The sequence below is a fragment of the Trachypithecus francoisi genome, unplaced genomic scaffold (genome assembly GCF_009764315.1).
Source record: "Trachypithecus francoisi isolate TF-2019V2 unplaced genomic scaffold, Tfra_2.0 Lachesis_group20, whole genome shotgun sequence".
Taxonomy (NCBI): Eukaryota; Metazoa; Chordata; class Mammalia; order Primates; family Cercopithecidae; genus Trachypithecus; species Trachypithecus francoisi.
In genome coordinates, this window is record NW_022681466.1 from 13,362,193 (window position 1) to 13,374,553 (window position 12,361).

General features: G+C 60.7%; 1 protein-coding gene and 1 long non-coding RNA gene across 4 annotated transcripts; one reads left to right on the forward strand and one right to left on the reverse strand.

The window, feature by feature from the left end:
- Nucleotides 1-43: 43 nt before the first annotated feature.
- Nucleotides 44-9,207, reverse strand: MAFG (MAF bZIP transcription factor G). 3 transcript variants are annotated; one of them, XM_033181615.1, is made up of 3 exons: nt 8,982-9,207; nt 4,970-5,034; nt 44-4,877 (listed from the first exon to the last, which is right to left on the reverse strand). In XM_033181615.1, the coding sequence occupies exons 2-3, from the start codon at nt 5,003-5,005 to the stop codon at nt 4,425-4,427; spliced, it is 489 nt and encodes a 162-aa protein (XP_033037506.1). In that variant the 5' UTR covers nt 5,006-5,034; nt 8,982-9,207; the 3' UTR covers nt 44-4,424. The 3 variants fall into 3 exon arrangements, with proteins under 3 accessions (XP_033037506.1, XP_033037505.1, XP_033037507.1); XM_033181614.1 differs by lacking the exon at nt 8,982-9,207 and adding an exon at nt 5,723-6,661; XM_033181616.1 differs by lacking the exon at nt 8,982-9,207 and adding an exon at nt 5,156-5,562.
- A 75-nt stretch (nt 9,208-9,282) lies between these two features.
- On the forward strand, nt 9,283-11,792 carry LOC117066354. The gene is made up of 2 exons (XR_004430295.1): nt 9,283-9,897; nt 10,953-11,792. It is a non-coding gene; the product is annotated as an uncharacterized LOC117066354 (long non-coding RNA).
- The last annotated feature ends 569 nt before the right edge of the window (nt 11,793-12,361 follow it).

The window sequence follows — 12,361 nt, forward strand, 5'->3', positions numbered from 1 at the left end:
TCCGGCTCCGCCCGCCGCGTCGCCCCAAAGAAGCACCTGCCAGTCTCTTTAAAAGGTTTATTGATCATATACAAAATAAAGAAAACCTTATATATCACAAACATACACTATGTACAGCAATAAATACCCGGGGGGCCAGGCCCAGTGCTGCCCCTCCTGGACAATAATTTAGCAATAAATACTGCGCTGGGCAGGGGTGGGGCACCAAGGCCACTGCCCTGCCCGAGGTCAGGCCCCTGCCAGCCCTACACGAAGTGTGAGCGCTCGGGCCTCACCCCGCATCCAAACCCCAGCCCCTCCTCATTCAGATCTTTAATAATCTCCATCCCACCCCAGCACATCCCGGGGTCTTCTCCCCCACACACACAACCTCCCCTGGCTAGACCTAGGCAGGGCTGGCAGGGGGACTGATCAACTCTGCTTGGACCCACCTCTCAGTGCCAGGAGAGCAACAGGGCTGGACACACGGGCAGCCCTTGTCCTGTTGCCAGGAGAAGGCTTTCTGTGCCCACTCCCGTTTGGTTAAAGGCTTCAGGGACTAGCAGATTGAGGGGTGGGAAGAGGGCAGGGATGGGAGACAAGGTTTGCTGGAGGGTCAAAGCCCAACTGGGGTCACCAAGAACAGGGAGGTCTCACAGTTTATCGGGGACACACTCTAGCTCAGACTCAAGGGACACCCATGGTATCAAAGCTGCTGCTCCAGGGGCAGGGTGGAAATGTGTGGGACTGGCCCAGCAGGTACGGCACACACCCAGGACACAGGCCAGAGGCAGGACAGGCATCAGTCTCAGACATGCCCTGCCTCTGTGCGGCACTGATTATGTACTTTACTCTCCCGACCTGCTCCAAGGCCAGACAGCCAACAGGAAGGCAAAAATACACCAAAAAGAATTATTCAGTGGCTTCTGGGGGGAAAAATCGTTAATGTGTTGGTTCCTTTCACCAAACCACAGCCTAAAAAAGTAACTCACAAGATCCCAGAGCGGAAACGGTGCAGCAGGCCACAGCTCAGACTTTCCAGATGTGGATGGGAGCTTTGGCCAAGTGGCCACTCCAGAGGGAGGCAGCAGGGACAACATGGGACCTGACCATTGTCCCACAGCAGGCTGCAGCCACTCAGGGCCGTGGGCCGGGCCCTGCCACCGGTCAGAAGTGCGCGCGCATATCTGAAACGTGCACCGAGAGCCAAAGCCCCAGCAACACCAGCGCCACCCGGAGCAGCAGCCAGGGGCCTCACTCTCCCGGTGGGACCTGACTTATCCCTGCTGGGTATTCCTCTGAAATCTGAGTGTCCATGTTAGGATAAAGGAGGAGTTGGGGCAAAGTCAAGGTGGAAGGGAAGACAAATATCACGGTTTACTTGGCGGACAAGTTTGAGAGACCTGGCCTTGGCCAAAGCCCTCGATTCGCTGTGTCAGAAAAACTGAGGTGAGAAGAGACCACCACCCTCTCAGTAGGAAAGCGGGATTAACAGAGATCAGAAGGACAGCACATTCACATCTGCACATGAACACAGCATCTATGTCAGGAAATCCAGGGGAAGGGGAAGAGGGGCAGAGTGGCTCCACAGGGCTGGCCTGACAGGGGATAGGAACACTCCCCTAGACCCAAGGAAGCCGCTCCAAATCCAAAGCTCTCGAAAGGAGGTATGGCCTCGCAACCCCAGAAGCCTCTGCTGCCAACGCACCCAGGACCTGCACCTCCCATTCAGCACCTGCACCTCCCATTCAGTACGCGCTGACCCTTACACCCTCCTCTTCTGCACTCCCTTTGCCTCCAGGTCTGCAGCCTGGCAGAGGTGCTCAAAATGGAGGGCTACCTGCAGCCAGGACAAAAGTGGGAGCCGCACAAGGACAGGGAGGGCCTATTAATCCCTGCTCCAAGGCAGATCATGACGTTTTCTTTATGGATACTTATGACTCCAACTAACGCCTGGATTCTACTTAGACAAGATCAGACTGAGGGGAGGGGGATGAAGTCACTAAATGACATGAATCTACAGCCAAAATTTCCATTTTCAGGCTGACCCAGGTAGAAACAGGACTTGTCTCTGAATGCTTAGAGCAAAGAAAAGCTCATTAAGATGACAAGGGTTGATGGTACATCCCTGTTCCCATCTCATGGGCACACCAGGCCAAACTCTTGGGTCAAAATCCCACCACCCACAGGGTTAAGCCCTGTCAGGCCAGTTTTTCATCTTACCAGCCCCCATTTGTGTGCTTTACAGGAGTCTGGGCCCCACAGAGAAGAAACCAGCAACCCTGGCGAAAGGCCAAGGCTCACATGGCCAGACACAGGGCTGTAGCCTCTTAGAGGTGGGTGGGGGCACCCCTTCCCCGTCATATGCCTATAAGGAGCCTCCTGAGCCCAGCCGGGAAGGGCAGCAGCCTCTGGCGAGGAACTGGGAGCAGGAGGCAGGTTGGGCCCCCAGAGGGAGGCACCTCCAGCAGAAGCCAAGCAGCTGATCCCTGGAAGACACAGATCCCAAAGGGAGGCAGAAGGCAGGCCCAAAGCCAAGAGCTGCCAGCGTGGACCAGTGGAGAAGAGGGACAAGACCGGCCCTGGAGACTGTAGCCCTTGTCTGCACTGGTGGACACTCCCAAGGCTCTCAGAGTGAGGCAGGGACAAGGAAGAAAGGGTTGCCCCTGGTGGGCCCCCAACCACTCTGCCTGGAAGCACCACCAGCAGCATGGAAACACCTCAGGGATCAAGTAGGCAGTAAAACCTGCAGCCCATGGTGCGGGTCCCTGGGGTTCCCTGGCTGAGGCCCCACATGAAGCCTATAGGAACAAAACTGAGGCCAGAGGAAGATAGCCAGAGAACGCTTGGCCACAGCCCTGTGGCCACCCACAGTGACTCCTTGGTCCCTGCAACACCACCACCCAAGGCCAGAGATGGTAGGTGTGGAGCAGTGTGGGGGGGCCCCAAGGGGCCCCCAGTTTCAGCTACCTGGCCACCAGATCAGCCCAAGCCCTAGACACAGATGTAGCCAAGGCTCAGTCGGGGGGGAGTGTGACAGAACCCCACATCTCACCTCCCAGGGACCAGGAGCTGGTGGTGGGCACAGACTCCTTGAGTTCTGATGCAGCAGGTGCCACCTGGCACCCCAGCCCAGGTCCGGCAAGCCAGCAGAAGCAAAAGCACAACTAAACCCAAAAAACGAACACGGGAAAACAGACACAAGAAGTGACACCCACAGGTCAAAGGTCACCAGAAGCACCAGCACTTTACCGCTGCACAAAACCTCACCAGGCACGGACGACACCACGGCACCGGCAAGAGACGGAAGCAGGAAGGGCAGAGGAGTAAGTCACTTTCGGTACAATTGCAAAAGATATCAAAGAGGACGGCCTTCTGGTCGGCTCACGGCTTGGCTTTTTTTTTTTGTCTTTTTTTAAACTAAGTTTTATAAATAATGTCTGATAACTCTGTGTATATAAAAACTAAACTCCAACAGCCACAAAGAGTTGTCCGTAAGTTTACAAGAAAGGGATTTTTTTTGTTTTTTTTTTTTTGTTTTTTTTTTAACTAGCAAAGTTTCTATTATACTTTCTTCCCTTTTCCATTTATACGGTCAAATGGTCTTCTTGCTTGTTTTTTTTTTTCTAAAAGACAGTTTTATAAATACTCTGCAGCTCTTTTTTTCTTTAACTTTTAAACATATAATTAATTTAATAACTTTGTAAAAGGAACTTCTCTCTTTTAAATAAAGGGCTATATAACCACACAAATAGGTCATGTAAACAGTGACACGGGACCCATCGCAGGGCACACTGGACTCACCCTCACGTAAGTGCACAGCCAGCGATTTGGTCTTGTTCAGTGCAACGGGTCAGGCCTGAGCGCACAGCCCTTGGCCCCAACTGCACGCCCCCAGCACCACTGTGCCCAGGCTGGTGGTCCACCCATCAGGGCCTTCAAGGCTGCCCTACTCTCAGAGCAGAGCCCATCTCTTTGTGCTGGGCTAAGCTGAGCTGCCCTCCTGGGGCCAAAGAGAGTGAATCCTTTCCAGCCCACAAGCCTGTGGCCACTCGGGAGTGGAGGGCACACTGGAACCCTCACTGCTCGGGGACACGTGAGGCCCAGCGTGCCTTCTCCTTCTCTTTCCCGCAACTCTCTCAAGTCCATTCCCACAGCACCAACTCTGGACTCCAAGACTGCATGGCCCTGGTACAAAAGGGGTTGGGGCGACCCCACGTCACCGCCGAACTGACCAATCCCAACATACAAAACACACGACGACAATGACGAGATCAAAGGGGCTCAGCCCGGCGCCCCGGGGTACAGGTTGTGCTTTGCAGGGAAGAGAGAAGGGCGGGGAAGAGAGGGAGGAGAGAGAAGAGAAGGAAACAGAGGGACAGGGCAGCCGAATTCGCCATGTGCCTAGTGGCCCCGCAAAGACCCGCCTGGGCAGACGCGCGTCCCTACGATCGGGCATCCGTCTTGGACTTTACTATTGTGATGACGCTGGTGGCGGCCACCTTGCCTGGGACGAGGGGCCCCAGGCCGGCGGCAAGGGGGCCCCGGGCTGGTGCCACGGGGCTGCGGGCCACCGTCCGGGCGAAGGTCTGCAGCGCCTCGTACTTGGAGCGCAGTGCGTCGAGCTCCAACTTCATGCTGGCGTTCTCCGAGGCCAGCTTCTCCACCTCCTGCTGCAGCTCCGCCTTTTGCTTCTCCAGCTCCTCCTTCTGCGTCACCCGCTTCACGCGGCAGCTGGCAGCGTAGCCGCGGTTCTTGAGCGTGCGCCGGCGCTGCTTCAGCTGGACAATCTCCTCCTTGGACAGGCCACGCAGGTGCTGGTTCAGCTCCCGCACCGACATGGTCACCAGCTCCTCATCCGTCAGGCTGGTGCCATTCTCACCCGGCTCCCGCTTCACCTGGGGCACAGTGCACAGGGTCACAGGCCAAGCGGGCATGCCCACTGTGCCCCCCAACCCCGGGCCTGAAGGCTCCTCCCCTGCCCACTCACCTTCAAGGCCTTGTTTCCTTTATTGGGGGTCGTCATAACCCGGGGGCACAGCGAGCAGGCGCTCTCTGCAAGACATGGGGCAGAGGTCAGTACCCTGGAGACCACCCTCGCCTCCCACCCCAGTTCACAGAGCCCTTGCCGCACAGTCCACCCCAGCCTGCTGCCCAGGTGCCCAGCCCCCAATACCTGATCGGAGGCAGCCCTTGACCTCTCCCAGGCTAGGCTGAGCTGCTTCCTGTCTACCCTACCCTCAGAGAACCAGGTGGGAGGTCAGGAAGGTCTGATGGGAGAAGGGAAACTGAAGGCTGTTAGGGAGGCAGGCGCAAGACAAGGGGCGGGGGAGAGATTAGAAGGAATAAGACGCGGGAGAGGCAGGCCTAGAAGGAAGCCGGGAGCTTTAAAAATAACCCCAGCACTGCCCCAGAGCACGGCTGTTCCTGGCGAGTCACGCTGACTCAGCACATTGCCTCCCGCTCCCCCGCCGCGCCCGCACTCCCTGGGTCCGCCAGCCAACAGCGCCCCAGGAGAGCCGCAGCCGAGCTGCTGGGGGCCAGAAAGGCCAGCCTGACCAATAGCAGGTGAGGGCCAGCCAGTGACCCTGTGCGTGCATCTTTCCAGGGTCCTACCTCCTACAACCACTTCCCCTGAGCTGGCCTGGGACAAAGCCCCCTGCTCCCTGGGTGCACAGGGGCCCCACTGGGGACCTAGCCAGAGAGGAGGCTGAGGGAACCCCGAGTGTCCCAGTCTCCTAACTTTGAGAAGCTGAGGGTGGGCCGTCCATCTAGCTCTGGTCTGTTGGCAGGACTGACCAGGGAGTTCCCCCACCTTCCAGGTGGCAGGCCATCAGCTGGGAGGAGCCTGACCCGAGGCCCCTCCGGCCCTCCCAGTCTGCCTCCTCCACTGATGGAGTAACCATCCTGTGGCTTTGGGTTGCAGGAAGCAGCCCCTGCCCCACCCCATCCAGGGTATTTCACAAGGGCTCCCACAGTGAGCCACCCCGGGGCCTGCTCAACTGAAGGCTGGCAGAGTCAGCCCCTCCGAGTGGCAGCCTGCTCTCTGGTCCCTGCCCCGGGTCAATTCCCACAGGGTCAGGGAGCAAAAACAAAAGTGCTGGGGAGGCTGGACTAAACAATCAACTCTCGCCCACTCGGGTCCCTCCAGCACTCCACTCTCACTTTCTTGCTAAGGACATTTCTGTGCACCTCATCCCAGAAACCCATCTGGGATTCCCAGCTCAGTCCAGCTCCCACCAGACCCTTGGGCACGGACCCCACCTCATGCTCCATCCCCCACTTTCCAGGTTGGATGCAGACAGATGGGAGTCTCCTCTAGCCAGGAGCATTTCAGGAAATTATGGGCTGGGGGGCTTCTTACTCTCACCAGGGTCAAGACGCCACCTCACTCAGCCTTGGACCAGGAGGTGAGGCTGCAAGCCCAGAGCAGGGAGGGGAAGCCAGAGACCCCTCTCCACAGTCAAGCCAGCTCAGAAGCAAGGTCCCAAGACTCCAGCCACTGGATTCTTCCAGATAAAGGATGGGGAAGACCTGAGCTGGAGGTCAGAAGGCCCACAGGAGCTCTTTCTTATACATCTGGCAGGACACTGCCCCAGGAGACAGGTCCCCAGCCTTGAGTCAGGGTGCAGGGACACTGCCCTGGCCCCAGCTTCTCCCACCCCCATCGCCCCCACCCCTGCTGCTAAGCATAATGACAGCGGTGACTTCCTGAAGAGATCACACGGAAAAGTGCCTCCTCGACAGATTTTGCCCTCCGCAGAAGGCCTGAACTCAGCACAAGTGCAACCCATCGCCTCCTAATCAAAGGTGTGCCTGGGGCGGGGGAGGGGCAGGCCTGAGCACAGCCAGTGCTTCCAGGCTCCTGGCCTGGCCTCTGGCAAACCCGGATACACAGACACAGGCAGAGCAGAGACAGCCTCAGGAGCTGGGCTCAGAGGGACGATGCAGGGATCCCAGGAGCTGGACTGAGGAGAAGCTGCCCCAACCCCAGTCCTCCTCCAGCCCTCAAGGCTGGCCAGAGCTGGGTCCTGTCACGCACCCTCTGCTCCCGCAAAAGCTAAGCCCACCTCACACAGGAGGCACAGGTGGTCAAGGCTCCGCAACCTGCCAGGGTACCTGGTCCACCCATTCACACTGAGAGCCAGGAAAGGGAGAGAGATTTGGGAGCTCCGTCTCCTTTGGCTAAAGTAGAAACTCCCGTGCCTGAACAAAGACAGCCCCACTCGGCTGCACAGCCCAGTGGCCGAAACTCCCTGGCACTCGTGGTCTCTGCTCTATAAGCTCTCAGCTCGTGAAAGTCACTCTTTGAACAGAACCTAAAACTTAGTTTCCACTGATGCATAAGTGACTGAGAAGATGCACATAAACGCCCCTCCAGGACCCTGAAATTTTCCCAGGGCATCAAACTCTAGGTCAAAGGTCAGCTGAAGCATTGAAACATCTGGAATCTATAAGCCCCGGGCTCACTGAGAGTGGAACTGTGTTTGTGTGCATGTGTGTGTGCATGCGCGGGGATGTGGAGGGAGGATCACTGAGGGCAAAACACCAAGTAGCCTAACCCAGCCATAAACTCCTGGGCAAAGGAAGTCTACCTTCGTGAATTTCCACACACCCAAGGAAAGGTGGCTCTGGCCACATCGCCCCCAGGCTGCCACTTTCTAAGTGTCCTGCGCCAGGCCAGACACCCAGCAGGGCCACTCCCTTTGCTAACTTCACACAACACTGAGACCCCACTTCAGGTAGGGGCAACTCTGGGGTGATTGGGTGCTGCGTTCTGCCACCCTGTGCCACCCACACCAGCCCATCTGCTGCACCCCAAGGCTAGGCACCCTGAAGCTCCCACTACCTACAGTCTCAACCCAGACTCCAGCGCCAGCTGGGGACAGAGGCAGGGCTGCTTCCTTCCCCTTGCTGTTTCCTGGTAGAGCTGTCCCTGCTTCCTCCCCACCCAATCCACTGTCACCCAGGGCTTGGTACACACACCGCTCTTTCTCCCAGGGCCTCGATCTCTAGCCAGCGGCTGTCCAACCAGGCCAGTCCCAGGGAAAGCTGACTTCCCCTTTGGCTAGCTCAACCCACCGAAGCTCCTCCCCTCCCTCACTCAGGGAACTATTTCCCAGTTTGGGAAACTGCTCCAGACGTGGGACCAGGACCAGCTGCCGGAAAAGAGCCGCCTGGGAAGGGGTGGACCGCCCGGGGCTTCACCTTTGACCCCGGGAGAGCACATGCAGCGAGCCACCCCCACTTCCTCTTCAAGCACCCCAGCCTTCAACTGGATCGCTCCGCGCTCACTTAAACAGGCACCCCAAGGCGCCGGGCCTGGCCCCCTCCCACATCCCCAAGGCTCCCTCCCACCTCCCGCTGGCGGCCTTTTAGTCCCCGAGGCCCCTCGCTCCAATCCCCTCCGATATCAGCTTGAGCACCGAGTGACCTCATGCTGATGACTCAGCAAGTCTCCCTCCGGGCTCTGGCACGCGACTGACGGAACCCGAGCCCGAGCCAGGGGCAAGGTCTTCCCCGCAGCCCCCCACCGCCGCCCCTCCTCCCGGGCTTGTCGCGGACCCCCGCGCCCGGGGAGCGCTGACGCGGCCACCTGATGAATCAGCAGCTGCGGGCCGGGCCGCCGGGCCCTGGCGCGGACCCCCGGGTGCCTCACTCGACCCCACCCTTTCCTCCCGCCGTCCGGTGCCCCTCCCTCCAGGACGCCCGGGTCTCCGAGTCCGCTCCGCACTCGCCCGGCTCCGCGGGTCCGCCGCCGCCCGCGGCCCACCCCCAGCACCCAGGCAGCAGGGGCAGGAGCTAGCTCCTGACCGCTGGGGAAATCGAGGCACGGACCGCCAGCAGGGTGCGCGGCAGACCCGAAACCAGCGGCCCCCGCCACCGGGCCTCCAGCCGCCCGCCGAGCTCCGGGAGGAGCGCAACCCGCGCGCCTTCTCGGCCCCCGCCGCCCCCGCCGCGCCGCCCCCGCCGCCCGGGCCCGCCGCCGCCGCCGCACTCACCACACTGCGGGCCCGGCGGGCCGAGGCCGGGACGGGGCGGGGCCGCGCGCGCTCCGAGGCCACGCGGGGCAGGGACCGGCGCGAGGGGTCCGGGCCCGGGGCTCGGGGGACTCGCCGCCTGCGCGGGCCGGGCCGAGCGCGCTGGGAAGGCCGGGCCGGACCAGGCTCAGGATCCACCGCCGCCGCCGCCGCTCCACAGACGTCACATGATGTTTGGTCACGTGGGCTCCATTCATGAAGCGGCGACGCGGCCGGCCGGCGCTTAAAGGGGAAGGCGCGGCGGCGGGAGGGCAAACTGCGCATGCGCAACCCGCGCGCCGTTGTCCCTGGCAACACTGGCTGCGCCAGCCCAGGTCGGCGTCTCACTGGCCGGGCCTGGGCGCTCCGGCAGAGCGCCAGGTCCCCACCCCCAGCTCCCGGCGTCCTGCAGCCTGAGCCCGCCTCGTCTGGCTCCTGCGCCCGCCCTCCAGGGCCCCTGCCCAAGCTCGCAGACGCCGGCGGCGTTCTCCAGCTCGAGTGCCCGGGCTAGGGCAGGTTCTGAGTGGTGGCGGCGCTGGCCTGGGCCCTGCCACGCAGAGGCGCTCTTGCGTCAGGACGGTGCCGCCGGGGTCCCGCGATTCCCACTCGGGGGTCCCGGAGAGGCGCGGGGCGGGAACGGCCTGGCAGCTCCCAGCACCAAGGGGCGATCCCCCCCCGCCCCGCAGCAGACCCCGAGCTGCCGGGCCCCTCCTGCGCCGCGTGTGCCCAGAGCTCCGCCCGGGGAAGACTTCGCTGCTTGTTGGAGATGCCCAGCGGCAGGGGTCGAGGACTCAGGAGGAAGGGAAACGGGGGATCCCGTGTCTGGACTTTCTCCTCCACCCTCTTCCCTTCGCAGCTGTAAAGCCGGGGAGGGGAAGGGTGGCCGCCCCGCCAGCAGGTGAGCGGGGAGGAAGGGGCGGGGACAGGCTGTGGGGTCCTCCTGGGCTCCGTCCGTGAATGATGCAGGTGGACAGAGGCCGGCCCCGGAGTCCCGAAGCCGTGCGGTGTAAGGCTCAGAAGCGTCCCTCCGCCCGTCCCTGCCAGACCCCAGGAAGTCCTCCCAGCCCCACAGCACGTTGTCGCCATGTGCGCTGTGGGGCTGCGTGTGGTTCTTATGGTGGTGTCCTTGGTCGTCGGGGTCGTGCACCCCCTGCTCTGGGCACAGCCCGAGTCTCACAGGCTCTAGGGGCATGATATGGTCCTGGTGTGGCTTCTGAGGCCTCAACCTTAGTGTACAAAACAGCACACGGGGCCCTGAGGCCGGGAGTGCAGCCCCGCCTCCTGCCTCTCCTCCCTGCTCCGGTCCTCATCCTACCACACCACACTGGGCTGGCTCGGGGAGGGCGCCTTGAGCTGCCAGGCATCCTGCTCCGCGGGAGTGTGCAGTCATGCATTGCTAGGCTGTGAGGGCTGGGTCCACACAGCGGGGACCTGGCGGGCCCCCGAGTCTCCTCAGGACCCGCCCTCGATGCCACATAGCAGGAGCTGGAGCCACGGTGCTGTCAGGAGCCAGGGGTGACTGGCCCTGGGGCTGGCAGCCCCCACCCCGCGGCAGACACTCACCAGGTTGTCCCCACTCACTCCCGCACCCCGACTCCTCCTCACAGGGTCGAGCCTGCTCTCATTTGCACCCTCGGCGCCGACTTGGAATGGATTTATGAATCCTCCTCACTGTGGTGCTGTCTTCTACTCCTGGGAAGGAGCCTCACTCACCCCCCCCCCCCCCCCCGCCCCCGCACTGTCATAGAGATGGGTGGGATGGGCTGACGAGGACACTCGGGGACTTCCCAGGCTCTTTTGCTGTCCGTCACCCCAGAATCTTCTTGGGGTGGGTGGGGTCCCAGGTCATCTGCAGAGTACCAGACAGTGGCTTGTAGAAAGGGTGTTGAGGGGAGGTGCCTCGTGGAAACAGCCCAAGCCAAACCCCCAGGACCTGTCTCCTCGTCATCCTAGAGAGCCCAAGGTGTTCCATGGTCAGTGAGGGCCGGCACTGGCTCTGCTCGAAGATCTCATCACCTCCCCAGTGGCTCCTGGCCAGCTCCCCACAGACAGCCCGGGGCACTTGTCCCTGGAAATGGTGGTGCAGCCATGCTTGGGCCAAAGCCCATGAGGGCACCAGAACCACGAAAGGCTACTCTACTGAGAGGGATACTGTGAGAGAGGTCCACGGGTTTCCAAGCATTCTCTCACTCCACACAGTCATCTCCATGACCAGCTTTAAGTGCCACCTTGAGGCCTGACTCCCCGATTGGACTTTGCTGCACCTCCAGGAGCTCACTTCCCATCACAGCCGGACGCCTCCCTCCCGCAGGCACCTCCCCAGCATCCTCCTGCCCCAGGCTACACCTTCTGTGGGACTGACCTTAAGACCCCATTGGTTCCTCCTGGGAGCAGCAGGTCTCAACCAGATGCTGCCAGGAGGCAGGTGCTAGCGTCCACACCCAGACATGGGTCCAGTCCAGCCCCGCTCTCCCTGGTCTCCAGGCAGGGCCCTCCCAGGCTGGACATTTCCCATCTCCGCCTGGCCAGGGGCTGTTCTGGAGCCTGAGCCTGTCCTGCACAAGTACCATGGACAGGGGTCAGCCGGGCACTGAAGAGGAGTGGCACAATGGGCAGGGCAAGGGCCCCAGCTGGCAAGCTGGCGTCAGGGTAATTCCAACCAAGAAACGGTGGCAGGCCAGCTGTGGTGTCTCACGCCTGTCATCCCAGCACTTTGGGAGGCAGTAGGGGAATCGCTTGAGCCCAGAAGTTTGAGACCAGCATTGGCAACATAGAGATACCCTATCACTACAAAAAAAAAAAAAATGGGCATGGTGGTGCACACCTGTTGTCCCAGCTACTCAGGAGGCTGAGGTGGGAGGATTGCTTGTGCCCAACGGTTGCAGGCTGCAGTGAGCTGTGATCGTACGACCACTCCAGCCTGGGCGACAGAGAACCTATCTCTAAAAAAACAAGTAAAATAAAATGAACAATAAACTGGGGCAGAAGCTGAGCCAAGCAGAGGCGGGCAGCTCTTCCTCCAGGGCCCACCTGGCTTGCTAGGGACTCACTCCAAACTGCTTGATTTTTGGAGGGGGCTTTACAGAACTGAGAGGTGTCAGAGCTGCTGGTGACAGGAGCAGGGAAACCACCATCCAGCCAGCCCACAGGGCCCCATGTAGGGTTCCTCTGCCTGGCAGCATTTCGATGCTTCCTAGCAGGATTCTTGGGTCGTTGGCCCCCAGAGCCATCTCCCTCCTCGACCTGCTGCACACCCACATAAAACGTGATGCTGCTTGGCTTGGGTCTGTCCTCACACTCTGTGGCTTCCTGGGTGTCTGCCTCCCCACAGCCTGCCTCATGTACCTCCCCAGACTTCTCAT

Bases quoted from the DNA above. Each gene is read 5' to 3' on its own strand.
- MAFG (XM_033181614.1), bottom strand. From the start codon at position 5,750: ATGGACGGCCCACCCTCAGCTTCTCAAA. The intron at 5,035-5,722 runs GTTAGGAGACTG...CATGTCTTGCAG, and splicing joins CCCACCCTCAGCTTCTCAAA to AGAGCGCCTGCTCGCTGTGC. The intron at 4,878-4,969 runs GTGAGTGGGCAG...ACTGTGCCCCAG, and splicing joins AAGGAAACAAGGCCTTGAAG to GTGAAGCGGGAGCCGGGTGA.